Source organism: Salvelinus alpinus, chromosome 14, assembly GCF_045679555.1.
Source record: "Salvelinus alpinus chromosome 14, SLU_Salpinus.1, whole genome shotgun sequence".
In the NCBI taxonomy this organism is placed as follows: domain Eukaryota; kingdom Metazoa; phylum Chordata; class Actinopteri; order Salmoniformes; family Salmonidae; genus Salvelinus; species Salvelinus alpinus.
Genome location: NC_092099.1, coordinates 11,263,455 through 11,289,327, shown reverse-complemented (window position 1 = coordinate 11,289,327; position 25,873 = coordinate 11,263,455). Strand labels below are relative to the sequence as shown.

At 40.9% G+C, this 25,873-nt stretch overlaps 1 protein-coding gene across 1 annotated transcript; it reads right to left on the bottom strand.

Annotated features, from left to right (window-relative positions):
- Positions 1–3,194: 3,194 nt before the first annotated feature.
- LOC139538410 (protein Wnt-10a) lies at positions 3,195–20,357 on the bottom strand. Its single transcript, XM_071340402.1, has 4 exons — positions 19,807–20,357; positions 18,244–18,509; positions 13,137–13,510; positions 3,195–5,076 (listed from the first exon to the last, which is right to left on the bottom strand). The coding sequence occupies exons 1-4, from the start codon at positions 19,866–19,868 to the stop codon at positions 4,606–4,608; spliced, it is 1,173 nt and encodes a 390-aa protein (XP_071196503.1). The 5' UTR covers positions 19,869–20,357; the 3' UTR covers positions 3,195–4,605.
- Between the last annotated feature and the right edge of the window lie 5,516 nt (positions 20,358–25,873).

Sequence of the window (25,873 nt, the reverse complement as noted above, 5' to 3'; positions counted from 1 at the left end):
TTCTGAGAACGTTCTCAGGGGGACCTTTGTCTAGTTCCCTGTAAACTTTTTAGGACGTTCATTTGAATAGTCCTTAGGATCTTTACTTATTTCAGCACTTTGAGTTCGGGTTTTCAGTATAATTGTCTATTGTTGGTGGGGCCTATTATTCTCTTTTAATGTTACTTCTGAGTCACAACGATAAATATATTATTTTTTTAACAGCACTGAGATGTACTTTGAAGTGCAAAGTATAGGAATAGGCCTACAGGTGAAATCAGTCATTGATACAGACATGGTGGCGTAGCAGGAAGATTAGAATACTGTGAACAAGTGGTTGTGAGTTCAAATCCCAGGTGAGGAAATGTTAAATAATACTTACTATACGAATAAACATACACAATGTAATCATGTTTGTCAAATATGTAAGTTGTAAAACACTGTATTTTAAAAGCACTGTGGGTGTCCCTAACATTGCCAAAAGACCAAGAGCTGTGACTGGATCAGTGGTCCACCAATCAGGGCTTTGATGGACTTGGCAACAGTAACAAGGGGTAATGTGTAATGAAACTAGGTTGCACGTGCCTTGGGTAGGGAGAACGTTTCTTTGCGGCCATAAGGTGACGTCCCTGGGACCAACCGGGAACTAGACATTCAACCTCCAGGGGACCTTGAGGCAACATCCTAAAACTGTCCCTAGGCTCATTGTTTGCAGGGGTTGACTTTCAATTATGGATTGTTCATATGGTCCATTTACAAGCAATTTACAGGCCATTTATAAGCAACCTACAGCCCACTCATGATTGCTGGGAGGGTTCCGTGTAAACTCAATGGGGTATCATATTTTCCATTGTCAAGACATCCCCAGGCAAACAAACGTTTTATTTCCCACTGTTACTTATGAGCTTGATCTGTGATAGGGTTGCAAAATTCTGGTAGCTTTCCAAAAATTCTCAGGTTTTTTGAAGATTCAGACAGGATTTCTGGAAAACCTGTGAATTTGGGGAAATCTACTGGAATTTTGCAACCCTAATCTGTAATTAACCATCGTGTCACTGGAATAGCCAGTGTGGCATTCCGTTACGAAACAATATGGGTCTCTAGAGAAGGTGGCCCGTGGCCCCGTACAGCCACACAGACAGGACTACAGACCTACCGCCCATAGGAAGGGTGTCTGTAAACAATGGGTCTGGTAATCACCAAGCCCTTTCCCCAGATTAATGGTACTGATAGCAAGGAGCAGAGGGAACACTACTGCCCCTTGATCTCCTCCTTCACTGTAGCCACAGTACTGTACGTTGGTATGGCGTTCATACTTGGACAGCTTTAGTCTCAGCAGGAGTTTACTGAGTCTGTCCTAATATGGACACCTGTGCTCAGATATGGTGGGTAGGCCATGCACTGGATGTCTAAACATGAGAGAAATGGTTACATTTTCTGAAGGATTCTAATAAACCAATCATGTATGTTCATAATTTGTCAGTCTTCAGCAGAGCTTGCTCATGTCAGACATGTCAAAGAGACCAGTAATCCTATGCCTGTAACAGCGCTCACATGTGATCTTCGTGTCAAAAATAATGATATCTAATTCAAAGAAAAATTAGAAGAACAAGTTTGAAATGGGTCTCTTGTGATAATAATTCCTCCTTAGTGTATGGGCAAACAAGCATGAATGACTCATGTAATACTTTCAATAGACATGCTATGGTTATTGACTATGGACGTCAACAAAGAAAATCACAATGACTAATTTCTTCTCGCAATAAAAACTCGCTCAGAAGTTCACGTGTTGTGTGTACTCTCTCAGTTTGGTACCTTGCTTGTATGGACTGGTCCCCCGGATCTGCTTTACGCGATCCACCCTTCGGGAAATATGCACAGAGAACTTTTATTTCCCATCAGGCTTTGGCAGTGCACTGCCTGTTTCCCATCTGCTAGCTCTGAGGCCTGCTCTCCTCTGCCCTTCTTTATGACTTCTGGCTTTTCCTGCTGTCGTTTACACCACAAGGAGCAACGCTTGTTTGCGGAGAGTAATGTACTAGCATTTTCGGTTGCTTACATTTTTTGGTCACCTAAATTTGCCGACTCTTTAAATATATGGTTGGTGACACAGTTGATGTTTTTTAATTCAGAGCATGTACGTTCTATACCCCAAGGTCAGACATCGGGCAGCAGTGTTTTCTGATGTTTAAAAACACTGATTAAAATGCTATTGAAAGTTTTTCTGCTATTTCGCTGGAATAGGCTGGAGAGAGTGCACTATTGGATAGTGAATTTGTGCAAAGATGAGTATGTGTTTACTGTAGGTCCAGTGTGTTCTCAACAAATTATTGCAGCATCAGAATGTTTTTATTTTTATAAAAGACCTGCCAGTTCATGCAATGGGATCAAGAATCAAAATCTCAATCACCAACCTAATGTTAGGTACTTACGTTTAGAATAACTTTGGGATATACACTCAAGACCAATAGGAGATACTATTCTAATGAACTGCACAAGTCCAGACCTGGATGCATGCACCAGTTAGTGCCAATGATTGATTGCTGTCCATTTCTTTGTCATTTGGTATTTACCAAGTATTTATCTGAATGATTATACCTATTCATGATTCAAATGTTAATGTCACAGGTTATTTTTTTAAAGAACGAGAGACAAAAGGAATTATCAAAGGGAAGCTTAAAATCATCTTCTACATGTACTGTTTGTAAATGTTCTGCCTGTTTATATAAGGCTGAAATGATCAGCTCGCTGCAATTTGGCTGCTGATGAGGCTCACTGTAGACTGACAAAAGGCCTGGGGATATCTCTGTCCAGAATGCAAAACATACATGTCAAACTTCAACCTAGGGGTTTGAGGCACAACATGTTCTCACAGTGCAAGCAGTCGTCACCAAGGCAAAAATTCACTGAACGTTGTACTGGATGCCAAGCTACTACTATAGCTCAGGAAAGAGGGAGAGCTTTTCTTCTCAGCTTGTGTGTTTAGATAAGAATAGGTCTGTATGACTTTGCACATTAATAGTGCACATCTATTTACTTTGAAAGCATATCTCTCACATTCTTACACTTGACTTGGTAACTTCATCCTACACTAGGGAACTGAGAATGCATCACTGAGCCAGGATGCCACAGTGGTGCTGCACGCAAACGTCTATGGAAGGCAAACAAGTCGTGATGATGTGCATTGCCGGTAAACCTGCTGACTCATGACAAGATATATTTTTACACTTTATTTTTTAAATAAATGTACTTTTCTCATTTTTTCCATCACATTAAATTCCCTTTTATACTTTAGTTCTTTATTGCTTCACAAATATTAAGTTATCCACAAAAAATAAAATAACTTAGAAAATAACCATGACCATCGAACATGAAAAATAATGCATTTATAACAAATTGCATATAGCTATGTTATATCCCCAAAATACAATACAATGTGCAAACTACGAATCTGCATCAAAATAACCTGTGCCAATATACCAGTAACACATTATCAGTTTTTTAAACACAGACACAATGTGTTTGCTCATAATAATTTACCCTGACTGACAAGGTATTTGATGAAATGCATTTAGATATATTCTATGGGGAAATAATCTTTTTCCTAATAAAACACACAACACAGACAAACAATGGACCTATTGGCAAGCAAGGATATATACAACCATGTATTTGCATTGAGTTTGAATCATTTATCTGTACAAATTCTTATGGTGGTTTTACGATAGTTTTAAACTTAATTGAGTCAAACCTATGAGATAATTGTAGTGCTTTATTACATTGACTATATCGCAACAGTTAGTCGTGTGAAGGTAGGGCTATAGATTACCAGAGTTTGCAACAGTTAACTGTACCAAGAGCAGCACAGACCAATTGGCCCAGTCTTTTCATTGTCAGCTCCACCATTGCCCTCAGGCTGTCCATTCTGTATAACTACTCATGTCTCGATCACTTGACCCTCTGTCTTCACAACTCCATCCTTGCAATAGAACACCCGCAACCGTCAACATAGTCCACATTTCCTTTCTTTTTACTAGTATGGACAAATATACTTTTTTTGAGGCACATGGTAGCCATTTTGCAGATTGACATATTGAATTGGCACATTTTGTAACCTGAAGCATTACTGAACAACCCATATGAGTTAACATCATTAACTTGTGGCTCGGAGTATAAAGCAAGAGCAGACATAACATTCTGGAACAACCTCTTTCTTTCATATATCTGCTGTTTGTTTTCTTCTTCTTCTTCTTCTTAAATTACCGGAATCCCAGACAGTTGTTTTACATCTATAGATAACAAAATCCGCCATTTGTCATTTTCAGAACCCTAGTTTAAATTCATGAGTGCTCATTTATTAATATTGTCCATAGTATTTCACTATCTTTAATCTAAAAACACTTTCTGAGATGAAAGGCAGTGCAACTCCAGATGCTCTGAACTATGGTGGTTGGACACATGCTGTGCACACTCGGATTGTACACCTCTTTGAACTGGCTATATTCCAGTCTTGTTTTCGTGCGTTCCATTCTACTAATGGAAATGGCAATCCACTGCAAAGGGAATGGGTGTTTTGCAGTCTTTCCCTGTTTTAAAAAAGGTATATTATTTAATTTCTGCATTTCTTCATTTGCAGACACTGACCCACTCTGTTATTCGACACTCTTCGCAGACCACGTAACAGCACCAGTGGAACTTGCAGTTGCATCGTTCACTGCGGGTCTGCTGTAAGATGTTATGTCCTCGCCCGCAGCAGAGGCTTTCACAGTTGTCCATCTCTGGACTCGTCTTGTTACAGATCCTCCCTTGCGTGCCGGCCGAGTCGGACCGCAGATCCCTCTCGCAGAAGTCCGGGGACTTCTCAAAGTAGACCAGCTCGTTGAGGTTGGATCTGCGTCTGTGTGTGGGGTGGTGGGCGTGCTCCAGCTGGCCCGTGTTCCTGTTGTGGGCTTTGATGAGGGTGGCTGTGTGGAAACGCTCCTTGAGCAGCGAGCCTACCACCCTGAACTCTGGTGTGACTTGCCAGCAGGTCTTCAGTTGGCAACTTCCTGATGTCCCGTGGCATTTGCATTTCCGTCTCATGTGGTCCATCACCACCTGCACAGAGAGGAACAGGGAACTGCACGTTAGCATCCTCCTTCATCCCATCCTGTAGTAGGACACATGTTCCCTCGTCAAATTAGGCAAATCATATAGACTGTGATTAGACTCCTCTTTCATTCCACAGCTGTTAACATTTATCACATAATTGTCACTACAATAATTGGCTTAAGTGTTCTACAGTAATGTTCAACAGAAATACACTTCATTTAAACTATTTCTCACTCTAAGGCGGTGGAACTCCCTTCCACTTGATCCTGGCCCCTGCTCCTAACATGGGCTGTGTGTGGGTGCTTCATATTGCTGAGTGACCAATTAGGCATCAAAAGTATGTAGGTAGCACTAGCGTACTATTGAGATGTTTTGGCTGGAATAACTGACTTCGAAGACGCTGTACTGTAGTAGTGCTCTTTCAGGACAATGCCAAGTTCACATCCCAAATGAGGATGTCCCTCCCACACTCCCAGACCTCCCATTTTCTCAACAATGCACTCATCTGTCAGCCTGAGTTATAAACTTTTAGATCCAATTACCAACAGGAAAAGGGGCCACCCTCAGCACTGACAGATGCTCCTACACCCACCCCTATCAACAGCGCAAAGAACAAACACACACCTTCAGCACTCCCACATTCTACTCTCTCCTAGGCCTCTACGTAGCTGCCCTGGGACACACACACACACACACACGAAGACGTTCAAAACCTTTGAGAAAAGTCAAGTTTAGTCTGTCGATTGCTAAAGGATTACATTTCTACTACTACAGTCTGTGAGTGAGTCAGAGCTAATACGAGCTGAGATGAAACGGCACTATCTCATGTGCTGTGTTCTCTTTCTTTGTTTTGAGATAGAGTCTGATGAAGAGTGAGGAGACCCTGAAACGTGTTTTCCCTCGGTCGAAACGAGTCGAAACCCACTCTATTATTCAGCTGTGTTCTGATCCATTAAACAGAGCGCTCTGGCGGTTTGAGCCAAGGGCTCGTCTTAGCCACTCTATGACTAAAGGTCATTTTGAACAGTTGCCAAAAGCAGATAGACTTTGTGGAGGAGCATGAATTGTTTAAGGCTTGGGTTTGCGTGCTGTGGGTTTCCATTCCAGGGCCTCTCGTATGTGTTCCCATTGAATAGAGAGAAAGTGATATTCTGTGTGAATTGGTAGAGTGGGAGAGTGATAAATGGACCCACTTGAGTCATCCATTAGGAATGACAGGGAAAGAGAAACAACACTCTTGATCTCACTGGGGCCGAAGCTAACAACTATCGATCACAAGCCAATCAGACCACCATCACAAACCTGGGGAAATACTTTCAGGCCTTTAAGCTTCGTTTTTTACATCAGACCAAGTTACGTCCCTGAACTGCATCCTTCTGGCTATATATACACCCTGTAATTATGCAACAGTAACCCACGTAACCCTTTAGATACACACTGAACTGGCCGGTCTAATTGTATCCCCTACTGTAGTTGTTTTCATGAATTCTCATAATCAACTGTCTTACTAGTAGGTTTTTTATTTACTACAACAAAAAAATCGGGACGAAGCAATATCCTGAAGCCTGTAAGCGGGGGACACAAAAATGACACACTCAAACGAGAGACGACTGAAACCAAAACTGGCATAAAACCTCAGAGCTGTCACAGTTTAGGAAATGGGACCTGCCTGCTCTTACCATAAGTGGCCTGTTCTGACATGACTGCGGTGATGATGATCAGATCAGGAAGATTGTTCCCTTTCGTCCAAGCCGTGTCCCAGGGTGCACCTGGGGGCATGAGCTGAGTCGACGTGGGTGTGCCTGTGGCACCGGGAGGAAGAGTGTGTGAGCCGCTGCCGAGCTGAGCTCTCCTGGAAGTGACTGACTGACGAGAGACGCTGATATGGCAGTGATTTATGGTGCCCTTTTGGAAGCGGAACTGACTGGGTTTTAGAATCTCACTCATAGGCCCAGAGGCTAGACAGGCCTGGAGGGGAGAACAGAGAGCAGAGTACAGGAACTATCTGATGGCCGTGTCTGTGTCTGCCATCCACTGATTAGCATCTCCTAGTCTGCGCCCCAAATAGCGCCCTATTCCCTATGTAGTGCACTACTTTTGACTAGAACCCTATGGCCTATGGGATATACAGTGTATATAGGGAATAGGGTGCCATTTTGAATGCAACCATAGCCTCATTACACTGCTAATACTGCCTGTCTTGTACAGGTCTCACTCTACAGTGTATTCACACAATACTCCCTCGTGTTCACAAAGCATGTTATACATGGTAACTGTCAGATATAAACAAACAATACTTACAATATTTAGCAAAGACTGGTACCTCGGTATTACAACTGTATCGTCTTAGAAAAAAACTGCGTACAAGGATTCTTTGGCTGTCCCCACAGGATAACCCTTTAAATAAACCCTTTTGGGTTCCAGGTAGAACCTCTTTTGGAACCCAAAAGGATTCTTCAAAGGGTTCTCCCGTGGGGACAGCCGAAGAACCCCTTTTTTTTCCTAGCGTATCGTCTTGATTTGAATAGCCTGTTATACTGTATGAGGAGATGTTCATGTTCAACTACACATGGTCATATCCTCCAAAGGCCTCTGTCTCAGCACTTTGACTGTCAGGCTCAATGAAAACTGTGGACTACATATGTAGGTCTTAGAAACTAACATTGTAGTAATGCAAAGGGGGAAAAAAACTTCTTTAGAAGTAATTGCCCTCAAATTCATTGGCAGACCACCGTTAAAAACACACATCTGGGCTGTTTTAATTGGGGAAGAGTGAGACAGACTCCTCTATAAACCAGCCCCAGACTGAGATCAAATAAGACATATTGGTAGCAGATTAGGACCACAGGCAATACTAGGTATTACATGGTGTACAGAGCGCTTAAACACTTCGCTATGTTTGCCTCCCAAATGACTTCCTATTCCCTATTTTAGTGGCGTTTGGGACGCAAACCATGTTCCTTCCTCTATCAATGGTGTGTCTGTTTAATATTGTCATCGTGCTTAATCCCCTATTCCTCTCATCCTTATTGTGTCATAATTCTTTTTTTATTGAATAGTCTATTAAAATGTTATGGCCTAAATGACTTCTGTTGACTGTCTTGTTTGTGGATTGTTACTGGTATGTTGTCTATCTTCATTTAGAGTACTATAATGACTCAATGTTTAGCAAATATGACGTTCAATTATGAAGTTAGCTACATCCTGTGGGTTATAACTGAGATATTTGTGGGAGATAAATCTGTCCTGGAATGTCAAACGTCAGTTTTTACGAACAAAGTAACATTGCACACTGCTTTATGTAGTTCATTTCAAAGACATGTAATAACAACCATAAAGGGACACAAAGCCAAGATTTCAAAGAATATAAACAAACCCACAACACATTAAGTTTCAGCATCAAGTAAGTCATTTAAACACGCCATCAAAGAATGATTAAAACGTGGCCACACAATAACCGACAGGGAACAATGATTTCATCTTAAAGTAACAACCTAATGAGAACCGTTCACTACACAACAATCACATGCAGTATTACTCTCAGTTAATTGTACACAACATTCACAGATCCAATTTGGGCCTTTTAATAAACGTTATTACATCGATAGCTTCCACATGCTGTGCCTTAAACAGTGTTGAGCATTTGTTGTGGTGGTGCCCCTGTGAGACCCTAGACCAGGGTGGTGAAACTGATCCACTGCCGGCCCAATGGAATGCTTCCTCTCCTTAGATGCTACAAATCTCTGATGGAGATCCAACAGGCCACCATAAAGGCTGCATAAAGGCCAGACTAAGCAGTCACAAGGCCCAGTCAATGTGTAATAAGCTCTGCTACATACGAGCGAGAGAGAGACCTCATTAATCAAAATATACAACATAAAATCATTTACTACCCTTGCAAATGTCTCCATGTTATCGACGGACACTGTAAACATTTAATCATGCAGCGGGAACCTCGAAAAAACCATGTTCCAATCAATCATCACATAATTATACACAACACACTGCTGTACACTAAACATTTGCTTAAAATTAACTCAGAGAAAATTGTTGGAATGAGAGGGATGTGCTTTGGTTAAAAAATTGATTTTTTTTCTGGGACTTTTCTCCCCTGATCAACTTCTCTGAGATCTGTATTTGGGGGGAAGGAAGGGCGAATCTCTTTCTACTTTCCGTCGTGTTTGATGTCTAAAATCTTTCGCTGGGTTTAAACATCTGTTTCCAAAGAGCCAACAGCCACTAATTAGAGCTTTTAACAAGACTGAACGTCGTGACAACCAGAGGGTGGGCATGAGGCGACATGTATACCCCACTAAAACCGCCACATTCCTCTATAAAAGACAGCTCCTTTTTAAGGGGAGGGGTTGGGGGAGGTGTAGGAGGGTGGAGGTATTATTTGAGACCTCACCTGTCAGTGTTTTCATTTTGATTGGGGGGGGGGGGGGGGGGGGCTTTCTGCTCTGTTTGAAGTTATCAAGGTGCTGCTCTGGCTGTGTTCTTCTAACGATGCATAACTTCATGAGTCATACTGTACCTCTGATGTCTCTGTACAGTGCTTTAGTATATTTCATTTGCACCTTCAGTTGTTTTCTTCTCCGAGCTTAGAACTCATTAAAGCATTGATATATGAAGTGTGCTAAGAGAACTGCACTCCACATACCCAGAGCATTGTGCAACCTGATCTGAGAGACGACTAGCAGATGCACAGACTCTGCAGCTTTGAACGCAACTCTGGTCAAATCTGTGTCAAAACACAGGTCAGATAATGTACATTGAGTTCATTAAAACTGCTCCCAATAAACTCCATATACATTCCAGCAAAATGTAATTGTGCCATACTGAAATACATTTGATGATAAACTTCCTGTTAATTACACAGTTGCAACTGTTGTACAGGGTAATTGGATATCAGTTTGGATAGCTTTTGTTTCAACCAATGCGTGTGTTAATAGTTCCGGTTTTCTTGGCTCTCCTTCAAGAAGCTGTCTCCAAAAGCGGTTTTGTCAGTTTCAAAGCATTTCCCAGTAGCAGCAGGTACGTTTCTAGCACAACCAGCTATTATTGCCAAATAGGCCTCTTGTCAAAAACAGAGCTTCAATGTGCCCAAACTATGAATCTCCCCTGCAACTTATCACCCTGGTTGTCAAATAGATCACAAGTCAGTAGCTAGCTACGCCTCTCTATCTTCCCTATGTTGATATACTTTTGTCATAACACTGCAACTTCCTAAAACAAAGGGGTGTAACAATGATCATATATCATCGGTCTTGTCATCCAACTAACAACATTAGCCTTGTGGTACGTGACATAGAAACTCTGAAATTCTTAAGAGGATTAAATGGACTGTTGATTTAGAAATGACATTAGTTTTTTTCAATGTATGTCATCTGATTTTACAGTATATCACTGGCCAAGAATCAAATCCTTTTATGGCTCATTGTGCCTATACTATGGACACACGAATGGGTCACTGTGTTGGGCAGAGCATGGCTTTATTGCTGGCCCTGCTGCACATGAAAAGCAGGACAATCATCTGAGTCTCTCTCTCTCTCTCTCTCTCTCTCTTTCCTTGGCTGAGTAACTCTACATTTGTGTTTTGTCTGAATAATCAAGGAAACCAGAAGTAAACGGATGAAAGGATACAAGACCAAATTACTCAGGAGGAAGCGTTGAACAATGTGAAATTTACTGCTACTTTTGTGTATGACAACAGTGCTGCCTGGGAGTGATCATCTACAGTAACAATAGGTAGTAGTAGTAGTAGTAGCAGTAGTAGCAGTAGCAGCAGTAGTAACAGGAGAAGGAGTAGCAGTAGTAGTAATAATAGTAATAATAGTTGTAGTAGTTGTATTAATAGTAATAGTAGTAGTAGTAGTAGTAGTAGTAGCAGCAGTAGGAGTAGGAGTTGTAGTAGTAATAACAATAGTAGTAGTAATAGTAATAGTAGTAGTAGTAGTAAAAACAATATTAATAGTAGTAGTAGTAGTAGTAATAGTAGTAGTAATAGCAATATTAATAGTAGTAGTAGTAGTAGCAATATTAATAGTAGTAGTAGTAGTAGTAGTAATAGCAATATTAATAGTAGTAGTAGTAGTAGCAGTAGTAGTAATAGCAATATTAATAGTAGTAGTAGTAGTAATAGCAATATTAATAGTAGTAGTGGTAATAATAGTAATAGTAGTAGTAATAGTTATCGTAGTAATATCAATATTAATAGTAGTAGTAGTAGTATGTGTAGTAGTAGTAGTAGTAGTAATACTACTGGTAGTAGTAGTAATAGTAGTAGTTATAGTAATAGTAATAGTAATTGTAGTAGCAGGAGTAGTAGTAGCAGTAGTAGTAGCAGTAGTAGCAGTAGTAGTAGTAGTAGCAGTAGCAATTGCAGTAGCAGTGGCAGTAGCAGTAGCAGTGGTAGTAGCAGTAGCAGTGGTAGTAGCAGTAGCAGTAGTAGTAGCAGTAGCAGTAGCAGTAGTAGTAGCAGTGGTAGTAGCAGTAGTAGTAGCAGAAGCAGTAGTAGTAGCAGTAGCAGTAGCAGTAGTAGTAGTAGTAGTGGAAGCAGTAAGAGTATGAGTAGGAGTGGTACGTAGTAACTGTACTATATAAACATTTCTATTGTTAACTAATTCCTATTTGGGCACTTTCTCTTCTCTGCTTATTTCATAAAACATTCTTGACTAACCCTAAACCAATCCCATGCTCTTCCTGTCATCTGGAGCAACACAAATCTGACTCATATTATCCAATTAGTCTAACACTAGACCAATAACACCATGGCAACCCCAAGCATCTGTCCATGAAATCAACTATATGCTGGGAAAATACACGTGGAATACCATGCTAATGTTATTCAATTGATCACTTATGGTATCATAACATCAACCAAATTAAACTAGAGTTAAGGATAAGCATGTTTTTTTAGAAGGAAACTGTCAATGTTTACGTTTGAATTCCCAACCACTGCTATATGGCCATCATAACCAAGCTTCTTTATTAGCCAAATGCTACACTGCCCATAGGAACACATAAGTAGAGTAAACTGAGCATGTACAAATTGCAAGATCACATAGACAGGAGAACTGCCTACGTTGTCCACAAAAAGCATAATTAGGCATCTTGCTTTGAAACGTAATAATGATAGGAAAATGTATATGGTGAGGGGTGGTGACGACACCTTCATTGCCAATAAATGTCAGCTATGACATTTATTTTATATCAATCCATTAACAATTTCCTATATTGATATCTGAAAAACCATACTAAAACTATGAGTACTTTCAAACAGCATACGCAGCTGCTTCCATGGTTGTTATTGTAGGCTACAACCGCCTGATTACGAACTGAGTGGGAGAGGAAGCCTGGCTCAAAAGACCACAGATGCAAGGCAATTGCATCATGTGGAGAAATCACTGAGTAATCTGTATTGATAGGTCACTACTGACAACCGAGCCAATAAAATCAGAGCATGTGCCTCAAAATGACGTTATCGTTAGGACTCGAGTCGTAATCCTCTCATTTTGTACCTGCATTACTGTGTCTTTTCCATAAAAAACTCCTCAGTGAACTAAGAATGTGTCCCAAATGGTGATCTAAGTGCACTGCTTTTGACCATAGCCCTATGGGCCCCCACAAACTAAGTTCTCAATACTCAACAGGTGGTCCACAGGCCGGATCCAGACCCAGAGAACGGGGTCAGTACGGACCACGGATCCCGGCTAAAGAATTTAAAATAAATTGGAACTCAGTCGGACTTCGACGCTTGGTATCATATGAACACACATTATACGTGGCAAAATGGGCACAATTGCAGGAAATTAGCCATTTCTCTCCACCAACAAGAGGGGTGTGAACGGTTTGAAAAGTTTGGCATCGCATGGGTTGCAAGGTGGAGGTTTGTTACAACGCATTCAGACCTTGCCACCTAGGAAATTTGTGTGACCGGACCTTCCCAAATAGTATTTTCTCTAGAGAGAAGAGAGCTGTACTGTAAACCCCTCTACACATTCATAACTCCCACCACCCACCACCCCCAAACAGCCCCCTTCAGTGGCTGAAACGCCTCCTCTCACCTGCCTGCCAACTCTGTTGTTGTGGAGCCTCATCCTGGCATGGATGTCCTTGTATGTCTCGCGCGAGTCCAGGAATTCCCGGGAGAACTTCTCCCCAAAGTCCACATCGGGGCTGCAGCCTCCCCACTCCCAGGAGTCCTGAGACCCGGGCAGATCTGCAGGGAAATGCTCCATGACACCGTGCACCATGCCCTTCCCGCGGTGGATGGCCTCCAGTTGCAGCCGGTTCAGTTTGACGCGGAAGGCCTCCTCGTCGCCTCTCCGCTTCTCATCACAGCCGCACGCCTTCAGCTTCCCCATGGAGCAGGCGTTGGACACGGCGTGGACCACGCCCGCCGCTGCGATGGCGTATGCAAAAGCACTCTCACGGAAACCTAGGGGGGGTGGGACAAAATAACAAGGGGTTATGTTTAAGATCGAGATAGGATCCTGCTGTACACCGTTTGATTCCTACTGCATATACAGTACAGTGCAGTAGGTGACTATCTGTTGAGCTGAGGAGAAGTCCAATGAGCCCTGATGGGTTGATGACATAGACTGCAGTACCAGTATGAACCCCCGCCGTGCCTCACAACAGAGGCAGAGAAACATCTGGGACAATAGCAATTAAGCCCAAAAACTTGCATGTCTCCAGGCTCAGAGGCTGAATGTGAACAGACCCCCACCATCAACCATCCTTTCAACACAAGGATCTGACAGTGATCATAAGCAGGGATGGAAGTGGCCGATGGTGGTGCAGAAGATATGAGCACCGTATTGTTAATCCCCTTTAAAGCTCTCCTTTTATTGAGCTCTCCAGCATGTTTACAATTAGCCTGGCTACTGTTGGCAGCCGTTTGATCTGCCTGCCTTTTCAAATGGGGGGGGATTCCGATTCAAGTTAAGCATGGGTAAATGGAAGGCAATTCCCTTTTTATGCATTTTTCTCTCTATGCATATTTTGACCTTGAACCTAAGCATGAGAACAGCATGCTATTCAACCGCTATTCGTTCGAGGTGGAGATCAAAGAAATGAAGGTGTAGCAGCGGTGTGTCTACAGATACACTGTATTCTGACCTTGATTTCATTCCCTCATAATTCCACCACCTTAACGCACAAAGATTCCACGAATAAGGTCGAGGGAACCTGCCGGTTCCAAAAAGCATCTTCTTTATTATTTCCCGATAGAAATAACAGCATTTTCCATGTACTGTAATTTATACATTGATAAGAGCTATTGATAAGAGCTAGGTAAATTAGTAATCTATTTGGAGAAGGGGATTGTAAATACACATACTGTACAGTGCCTTCAGAAAGAGTTCATACCCCTTGACTTATTCCACATTTTGTTGTTACAGCCTGAATTCAAAACGGATTAAATATATTTTTTGCTCACCCATCTACACACAATACCCCATAATGTGAATACGTGAATAAGTTTCTAGAAATGTTTGCACATTTATTGAAATTGAAATACAAAAAAAATCTAAATGTACATAAGTATTCTCACCCCTGAGTCAATACATGATAGATTCACATTTTGCAGCGATTACAGATGTGAGTGTTTCTGTGTAAACCTCTAAGAGCTTTGCACACCTGGAATGTACAATATTTGCACATTATTCGTAAAAATAAATGTCAGCCATTTTCAAGTCTTGCCATAGATTTTCAAGCCGATTTAAGTCAAAATTGTAACTAGGCCACTAGCTTATGTTGCTTATGCCCAGGCCAGGGACCTGTCCCACGTACTGTATATACATATGTAATAATTCCACACATCTTTGACAGTGGATCCACACTTGTGTAAGGTGATTCTGAGGGTTTTTCTCCAGCTGTGCTAGAGAATCTTAACATTGTTACACCAAGTTAATGGGCCTAGACTTTCTCTGTCCAGTGCTCCCCAATTACAGGGTAACAGGGTAACATACAGAGTATCTGTCTATACTGCACTCTCCTTAGTGCCGGTCAGACTTAATAGCCTGCAACCATGACTCCCCGAGTTCCTGTAAAACCATCCCTTCTCAGAATAACTTACTGAAGAGAAATATTGTGTTATTAAACAAACATGTTTAGAATATGTCAAATAAATTGTTAAATTCAAGACTTTAAAGGGGCAATCCGCAGTTGAGACATCCATTTTGGGGCTTAATTAGTGATATGTACCCATTGATTCTTGAATAATATAACTTAGTAATGCCTCATGAGCTTAGTTAAACTGGCATACCCGATCAGAACTCAAAGAATAGGCTTGTTTTGCTTAAATGTTTGTAAACAAAGTAAATGTAAATAAACACTATAGCCTCAAAACATGGTTAAAACTATAATGTGATGTCATGGATGGTCAGTCCTTGCATCCATAGCTCTGTCTATGAACTTGAGAGTGGTTGCATTTCTCCAGACCCAACCTTCAGCTTTTTACCGAAACAGGGGCGAGATAAACGATTTGAGATTGTTTCAACTGCTGATTTGCCCTTTAAAGCTTACAGTTTGATTCAAAATCTTACAGCCAAACAGCCCTATTTGTCACTATTGTAGAGATGCTCAGTTCGGCCTCCAAGGCACTGCATTGCAGTGCTTGATGCGTCACTACAGACCCGAGTTCTTCGACTTTCCCGAGGCATTCGCCTCTCCCGAGTCCAGTACGGGAGTTGCAGTGATGGGACAAGACAGTAACTACCAATTGGAGATCACGAAATTGGGGAGAAAAGGGGGTTAAAAGTACTACAAAAAATAAAAACATTTAAAAAAAGAGATGCTCAGACCCAAGTCCTAAACTGGCCATGACCCGAGTTCATTGCAGATTTGAGCTTGATTCATTAGACCTTTGAAATCTGCCTCACCTCTGTCCCCTTTTTTGTCTACCTTAGATGGAGCACATGATTAATGAAAAACTGCACTGTTCAATCGGGTGTGAACCGGTTATGTCTGAAATTTGCACTATTCACAAAACATGTTTTTTTTTAAATGCTACCAAGCCTAAAAGAAATGCATCCAAAGGGTTTAGGCAGGGGTTCTGAAACTTTTTTGGGCCGCGACCCCCTTTTGATCCCCCATAAAATTTACGACACCACCATGTAAAAAAAATGATGGAGTCAACGGCCAATGTTTACTTTTTTAATTGGGGCTATGACAGTCTAGTACAAATCAGTCTGACAGTAATTTTGACAGTATTGAAATGCATCAGAAAGGTATTGGGAAGTATTCAGGTAATAATTTTGTATGATCTTCTTGTATGATCTTGTATGATCTTCTCCCCCCAGTCTGATTTAGTGCCTGGTTTCTTCTAATGAGGTTTGTGGCGATTGTATAGGGAAACAGAGAGTCTAATCTTTCAGTGATTGTCATAATATAGTTGTGACCAAAAGTGCCATCTTTGGCCTTAGTAATATTTTTCCTAATTTCCTAATGAATAAAGATTATTTTTTAAATACTAGAAAAATGTGTTTTTTCTTTGTCAAATGGTTTTGTTATATTTCAGTCTTCTGTGATGTATATAAAGTGTAATATTGGGATGCAAACCAAAAATGTAAAACATTTCAACTCTATATCTGACATGGTATAGGTATCTTCTTTTTTTAAGCTCATATCCGTGAGTGAGATGTATACTTTTGTTTCAAAGTAGATTTGTTTAAGACTACCAAGAATCACTCTGTGTGGCCCTGATTTAGCCCACTGCAGTAAAAGGTTAAACAATTCAAAAGATAGAGACAAATTTGAAGGAAGAAAACAGAAACCGCTCTGTTTACTACAACCGCATCGGCTACCGGAAGTTACTGATGTAACCCTGGCTCTATGAACCAAGCTCCATTTTTTTCTTCTTCCCCAAGACCATCTCTCACGACCCCATTTTCAAATCAGGCAACCCCACATGGGGTTGCGACCCCTAGTTTTGGAACCGCTGGTTTAGATACATAAGATATAGTCGATGATGTTTCATTGATCATCCCCTATTCACTCACACGCACACGCACGTACACACACGTACACACGCATGCAGGCACGCACACACAGAGTACTTTTTCTCCCTCTCCATCTTGCCATAATTCCATGGGGGGCGGAGGACAGCACTTAGATGCAGTTCAGAGACACAGACATGAAAATGCTGTTTTAGATTTCCTCCCAAGCAGGCTGAGGCGAGAGACCTAGAACAAATCAGTCTAACAAATAATTTAAAATGAGAGGCACGCCCGGCTGAACTGATGGCTGAGGAAGTGGGAAAATTAATTAAAGATTAAAGAAAACTGTCACTTTGTCTTACAGAAACCAACTAAACAGGTTTATGTATTGCCACTGAGAGTTGGGAAAGTGCTGAGAGCAAATTCACAGCACTTGCACTGGCAGAGAGTAAAAGCATTAGCCAGGCCTCGAGAAGGCTCACTTTATGTGTCTCATTGGCTTTTTAGCTTAGCTTTAATTCCGGTTAATGTAGAAATATGGCCCCATAAAGTATGTCAGAATAAATCAACAAGCAGATATATGTTTGAGGTAAAGAAGATATGACATCCGTTTCCTGTAGTAAAATTAGATATCCAAACAAACAATTAGTTAGGGCATGCATAATATGCTGCATTTGTAAAACCCACTCATAAAAGCATCTAAATTAACAAAGACTCACATTAGCTTAATAGCTTTATTTCTGCCATCGGCTAGTGGACTGTATGTTTGTTGGTTTACTGTATGTTTGTTGGTGCCCAGTTCAAATAAAACGTAGTACAAGAAAATATATTTTAATGTATCTGCAACTATGTAACAAAATATTAATTCAGTATGCATTTCTTAGCGGATGAATCCCCTCATTTAAAAGTGACTGTTAATATCTATCATTTAGAGTTTCTATGCCTCAGGCAAAACATACCCATCCATAACCAAATGCCAGAAAACCAACAACTCTTCCAATAATAACAATGACAAACAGCTTTGTGAGTCAGTGTGTGAAGTGAATGAGTAAAGGGGACCTGTGGTACACGTCCCAAAAGGTAACCCTATTCCTTTTATAGTGCAATACCTTTTACAAGAAGGGCATTCTGTAGAGAATAGGGTGCCATTTTAGATGCAGGCGTGATCATCATTAGCACCCTTTTTAACTAAGGGGGTTCCCTACCCCGCACTTTCTGTAAGGTGACTCACCTCGTTTGAAAACCACACTATCGTATGGGATCTTATTCCTGGTCTCCAGGCTGGAGCAGTTCCACCTGTGTCCTCTGAACTGATGCTGGCACTCATGGATGGCGATCTGGATCCCTTGGATGGCCGAGGCGGTGACGTCGGGGTTTCTCATGCACACCTCCAGTTGTCTGCGGTTCAGTCCAGGCAGGGTCAAGCACACGGTGTTGGCGTTGAGAATGGGGTCAATATTGGGGATTTTCAGCCCTAGAATCTCGTTGGAATCTACCCTGGAACACAGAAGGTTTGATGTTTAAGGTGTGCCTGTTCTGTAGTACATGATTGATACTTCTGTGCCCTGTAAATCATGTGTAACAACCGTCATTCACAAGACAGGAGTCAGGTGTTTAACAGTATTACACTTCTGAGAGTTTATGGTTGTAAATTGTTTCTGACAATATAGACTCAGGAAGCGTTTGAAGGTCTGAAAGCGGTACATTGTACAGTGAGGAAATAAAACATATTTGTTTTATTATTATTTTGTTATGCATTCTTAAATATATTGCCTCCTGCACACACACACACACACGCACACACACACACACACACACACACACACACACACACACACACACATACACACACACACACACACACACACAAAGGCATGAAGTTCATTACATCAAATTCCATTTGTGCAATCATTCATATTTGCTGAGTTACTGTAAGCATAGCATTGACCAATAAAACATGTATAAACATGTACCAATAAAACACCAATAAAACAAATAACAGATTGCATTTTTCCAACACATTTTGACCATGTCTCAAAGCACTCTGTGACAATAAACTTGAAATGTGGTATTGAATGAAGGGGCATGTCACAACAGAGGATGGAACCACATGTTGGCAAGAATAAAAAAATAAACACTTATCCCACAAGTGTGGGATAACTTTTCAAGTCAAAGAAAAATCCTAGAAAAGTACTTGGGAACATGTATGTCTATTATGATTGAAATGTAGTCTATCTGTGATACAGCATCCTGATCATTAAACAGGTATGCATGAATACATATTTAATAACCCTTTCATTCAATTTTGGGTTATTACAGTATCCAAAGTAGCTACCTACACTGACCCAACATGGAACAAAGACTGTTTTATCTGCAATATTATACTTATTATGTGATTATAACAAACTGAACCCCTCTAATGTTAGACGAACAGGATTTGCAAAGCTAAAACTTGTTTTGAGTTATTTATTTTACAGTACTATAATTGCACAATATGATTTGCAAACAAAAGCAATGCCTACAATGAACCTGATTGCGCCTTCATAGACCAGCCTGGGTTAACTGTAGCTAGGTTATGTAATTAAAACATACCTGAATAATGTAGCAACTGTATAAATACTTGTGATACAAACTTTATATAAACACTGGCACAATTATTTATTTTATTAACTTATGTATGAGTAAATCTTGAAGATTAATAACTACATCAGTGAAAGTAAAAGGCATCCAGCTACTATTCAAATAAATGTTCAGGTAAAGTATTAAAGTAAGTAAATTAAACTTCTCAACTCACCTTTGATTGAACAGAGTGATAGCCATCAGAAGACATATTAGGCGGCAGAATGAGAAATCCATTGTATGGCTCGTTTTTTACAAAAGATACGTGCAGAGATAGAGCGCGTATAACACGTTTTATGTCCCTCTAAAATCTGACAGCTTTATCAAAGGCTCGTCCACTCCAGAGTTCCCGGGCGACGGAGTTTGAGGATGACAGGTCCTGGGTTCAAGTGTGTATCTGATTTGAGATCTGATAAAAGGCAGACAGAGTGCTGGATGTTTCCTAACTACTGCAGGACAAGTGATTTAAAGAAGGAAAAAGTTTGACTGCACTTTCTTAGAACTTATTGAATGAAGATAAGTTGGAAGTGAGTTGACTGAACACTCTTTCATCTCACATCTGCGCAGTTGTACGATAGCTCCGCCAAGATATACGCATTGGAATACATCCGAAAGCAGTGGGTGTACTAACGCGCACTATCTTGAGTCTCGTTGACTTGTGATGTTTTTCTTATAGCCTACTGATAGCATTCTAACTACACCACCTAGCACTTTGCCAGCCCACTTCGACGTCACTCAGAGCAAGGAAAAGCGGCAGAAGAGCGCAAGTGTCTTGTTAGGGGATATGGAGATTCCCAGATAAGAGGTCTAAATGGGCCCGTCTGGGACAGAAGCAAATACTTTTAGTCCTCTTTTCTTATGATGATGATGATGATGATGATGATGAGATTGAGGAGGATGACACAAAAAAAGTTCATTGACTTACTTTCAGTCAGAGAATGAGTTGACATGGGAGTGATCGGACTGCACTTTTATGAATAACATTCAATAATACTACTAATAAATATGATGACATTGTAACTTTTCTTCCTGACTAGAGTTACTTTATAGTTGTTCAACCCTAATTTGAATGTCCATTGATTTATTTTCCTAAGAGCTGTATTGTCTAAATACGAAGTTGTTCCAAGCCATGTGATTACGCATATTAGGCTTTTAAGAGAGCGGGTGGGATGAAGAAATGAAACCATATAACCTTTAGCCACCGCCATCAGTGTAAAGTGCATTCTGACAATGTGAAGTCACAACCTGAGCTCATATGGTCTGAACCTCTCTACTTGACTGGGAGTAGATACATGGCAATCGTCCCACTCTCTGCTTCATACTACTGCAGATAACCACCACTGTGAGCCATTACGACTGAGTCACTGTTCTGCTTAAATTACTCACTTATTGCTTTCCTCGGGTCACATACATTACAATATACACATTTCCTCTCAGAGAATTAATAGCAAAATGTTAGAAGCTCAAGAAAAAATAAATACTGCTTCCATCTGGTGTGCCGTGGGGTTTTGCCAAGAAGATCTGCAGTCAGGACTCTCCGGACTCTCACACAAGGAGCCTAATTGTTTCCCATTGTTCACTGGGGAATCCATTTGCTGTTCATTTAAATTGATCGGTCCCAAGTCAACCAAGGGTAGGCCAGTTCTAACTTACAAAAAATGTGTTGCTTTTCTCAAATGAGTCATGGCAATTAGTTTCCTCAAGTCATTTGAGTTAAAACTTAGTATGCTTTACAGTGTCCTGTCCAGGGACCAACCATGGCTATTTCCTACCAATAGCATGTATCTAAAGGCTTATACAGTAGATTATATCATTATATTATTATTCTATTACTTCAGTTGACACTATATTCATATTTCAGGATAGGCACTATGAATTCACCAATATGAAAATTCACCAATATACTTTCTTGTCAGTTATAATTACATTCCAACTTTTCTGTCCACCTACCATTCTCTTGAAGATAAGTAGTTGTGCTTGTATTTATGTCCCTCGTTAGAAATGTACGACCAGTCTCTGTTGGGAGAAGCCCCTTGTGTTCAGAGGCTCAGAGGAGAGGGGGAAAATCTGCCATGAATTTGAGTGAAAGGTTGTACTGCATTGTCGCTCAAATAGCAGAAGGGATGCTACGGTAACCCTTGCTATCAAATGAACATCCCTTTTCTAAGAATGTTCTCCATTCCAGTCGAAAAATGGACAGACGGTGAAAAAATGATCATATTAGAATAGAATAGAATAACTTGATTTTTCCCAGAGGGAATTTCAGTTCCCGTACTGTGAAAACACTGCTTCATTACTTTTACACTACATTACCACTATTCACAGTATTAAACACATTTAGTGAATATATATAGAAGAATAAGCCATTCTACTAGTTGGAGAATACCCATCTACACTACTGTACATCTCCATAGTAACAACCACTACAGAAATTGAGTGATTATGGTACAGTAAAATTCTGTAGAAGTTCTATACAAATAAAAATAAAGAGACTTACAGTGTACAGGGACACTTCAAAGCTGGGAATGAACTTTTTTAGTTCATGAAAAGCCAAGACATTATAGTTATAATCATGTTTATTGAAACTGCACTGTTCAACAGATGCATAGTGCAATAGAAAGTTTAGGCCGATCTTGTTGTTCCTCTGTATCTATGTTGCAATCTTCTGGGAGGAAGAACAGTATGGTTTTCAATTAACTAGTCATTGTGGGACTGAAAATAGTTTGGGGATGAGTGGAACTTTATTTTGGACGGTCTTAACAACTCACAGAAGGTACACTAATCTGTCGCCTCGGGGAGGGTTTAAACTTTTTATGGGCTTTTGAAAAATGTGGCTTGTTTTGTTTTGATTATAGCGAAGAGAGTCAGAAGTGTGGTGAAATGATGCAGAAAGAGTGTGGTGTCTATGCAGTGTATTTATCTGGAAAGGACATGCTGGAGGTCAGGCTGAAATAGGGTGTGTCGCAAATCACGGTCGTATGGGCCCTGGTCAAAAGCAGTACACAATATGGGGAATAGGGTGCCATTTGGGACGTAGATTGCCGCTCTCTGCCTCTCTCTAATGTCTGACATGCATAAGAGCACAGGAAGATACAAGTGCAGTCGTTCATGTGACATTGCCTTTTGCCTTTTGTTGTTCCCATGTTTCCATGGGAAGATATAATCTGCTTTCCAATGGCACCCTATACCGTTTATAGTGCACTACTTTAAACCAGGGTACAAAAAGCAGTGCACTATACAGGAAAAAGGGTGCTATTTGGGTTGTACCTATACTGACTGTAGAATGTGTGAATAGCTACAGTTGAAGTCGGAAGTTTACATATACCGTAGCCAAATACATTAAAACTCAGTTTTTCACAATTTCTGAAATTTAATCAGAGTAAAAATTCCCTGTCTTAGGTCAATTAGGATCACCACTTTATTTAAAGAATGTGAAATGTCAGAATAATAGTAGAGAGAATGATTTATTTCAGCTTTTATTTATTTCATCACATTCCCAGTGGGTCAGAAGTTTACATACACTCAATTAGTATTTGGTAGCATTGCCTTTAAATTGGTTAACTTGGGTCAAACGTTTCGGGTAGCCTTCCACAAGTTTCCCACAATAAATTGGGTGAAATTTGGCCCATTCCTCTTGACAGAGCTGGTGTAACTGAGTCAGGTTTGTAGGCCTCCTCGCTCGCACACGCTTTTCAGTCCTGCCCACACATTTTCTAAAGGATTGAGGTCAGGGCTTTGTGATGGCCACTCCAATACCTTGACTTTGTTGTCCTTAAGCCATTTTGCCACAACTTTGGAGGTATGCTTGGGGTCATTGTCCATTTGGAAGACCCATTTGCGACCAAGCTTTAACTTCCTGACTGATGTCTTGAGATGTTGCTTCAATATAGCCACATAATATTCCTGCCTCATGATGCCATCTTTACTGTGGTTTTACTGTGGATATAGATACTTTTGTACCTGTTTCCTCCGGCTTCTTCACAAGGTCCTTTGCTGTTGTTCTGGGATTGATTTGCACTTTTCTCACCAAAGTACGTTCATCTCTAGGAGACAGAACGTGTCTTCTTCCTGAGCGGTATGACGGCTGCGTGGTCCCATGGTGTTTATACTTGCGTACTATTGTTTGTACAGATGAACGTGGTACCTTCAGGCGTTTGGAAATTGCTCCCAAGGATGAACCAGACTTGTGGAGGTCTGCAAGGTAGGCCTTGAAATACATCCACAGGTACACCTCCAATTGATTCAAATTATGTCAAGTAGCCTATCAGAAGCTTCTTAAGCCACGACTGTCATTTTCTGGAATTTTCCACGCTGTTTAAAGGCACAGTCAACTTAGTGTATGTCAACTTCTGACCCACTGGAATTGTGATACAGTGAATTATAAGTGAAATAATCTGTCTGTAAACAATTGTTGGAAAAATTACTTGGTAGATTACTTAGCACAAAGTATATGTCCTAACCGACTTGCCAAAACTATATTTTGTGGAGTGGTTGAAAAACGAGTTTTAATGACTCCAACCTAAGTGTATGTAAACTTCCGACTTCAACTGTATCTAGATACATAGAGCTCATGGTGTTACAGTGTCTTTACATCCGTGAGTTACAAAAAGACTGGGGACACAATGGACTTTGGGAAAGTTGCTGTTGTGAAAACCGAGGCTCCCTCTTCTGGACAGTAGAGTAAGACAGAATATAACCTAAGCCATTTTGGGATATCTGTCATCCAGAATGCAGTCCACAAATTATTAAAGTGAAATGTTCTTGGGGAAAAAAGCAACGATTTCCACTATTCTATTTCATTCTCTTCTATTATTTGTTTATTCAATTCTATTCTATTCTATTCTATTACTTTCTGAAGCCTTGTGTCTGGGTATCCTCAAGCTATTCAAAGGCATCCCATGACCAGGTAGCTGTTTGTGGTTTGAACATAGCATTGACTGTGGTATTAATTACTGGAGGGCAACAAGCAGGGAATCCTCTGTGCTGGGGTTTACCTACCAGCTGGCTCAGGCACTCTACAACCCATTGAGGAAAATCTGAGCATCACTTATTTTCTTTACAGCTTGAATTAATCCGGGGTTTCCCTAATTTGACATAATTACACTATGTTTGCGTGCTATTGTTATTGTGTAAGAACATCTGAGCAATGCTGGTGATACAACCAGAGAGGTATGTAGGGTCGAAAACATAAGAGGTACAATAATGTTGATGTTTATTGCTGTGCAATTACGCAAAGAATTGCAGTATAGTAGCTGGATAAATGCATAAGTATTGTAACTGAAATGACAAACACATGCGTGCGCACAGTCTCTCCGAGCTTTGCTCTGTTGTTGAACAGTGGGAGCTCTCTCTCTGCTGTAGATGGTGGTCTTTCTATCTCTCCCTCTCTCTCTCTCTCTCTCTCTGCTGTAGATGGTGGTCTTTCTATCTCTCTCTCTCTCTCTCTCTCTCTCTCTCTCTCTCTCTCTCTCTCTCTCTCTCTCTCTCTCTCTCTCTCTCTCTCTCTCTCTCTCTCTCTCTCTCTCTCTCTCTCTCTCTCTCTCTCTCTCTCTCTCTCTCTCTCTCTCTCTCTCTCTCTCTCTCTCTCTCTCTCTCTCTCTCTCTCTCTCTCTCTCTCTCTCTCTCTGCTGTAGATGGTGGTCTTTCTATCTCTCTCTCTCTCTCTCTCTCTCTCTCTCTCTCTCTCTCTCTCTCTCTCTCTCTCTGCTGTAGATGGTGGTCTTTCTATCTCTCCCTCTCTCTCTCTCTCTCTCTCTGCTGTAGATGGTGGTCTTTCTATCTCTCCCTCTCTCTCTCTCTCTCTCTCTCTCTCTCTCTCTCTGCTGTAGATGGTGGTCTTTCTATCTCTCCCTCTCTCTCTCTCTCTCTCTCTCTCTCTCTCTCTCTCTGCTGTAGATGGTGGTCTTTCTATCTCTCCCTCTCTCTCTCTCTCTCTCTCTCTCTCTCTCTCTCTCTCTCTGCTATAGACAGTGGGCTGTGCTGACCCGACCATCTGGACTCTGTCTCTCTCCACGGCTTCCTGTGAATCATCCACCAACGTCTTGTTTATCAAGACAAGGATCACATCAAAATAAGGATTGGCACTTTTACAACTTTAGGTAAACTGCACATAAAGTGCAGAAAGTTACCGGAGGAAGGAGAGAGAGGAGTCGCTCGAGGCATTATTGATAAACAATCTGAGGAGAGAAATGGGTTGGAGATGGAGATCTGAAGAGATGCTATGCATGGGCTTCCTTCAAAAC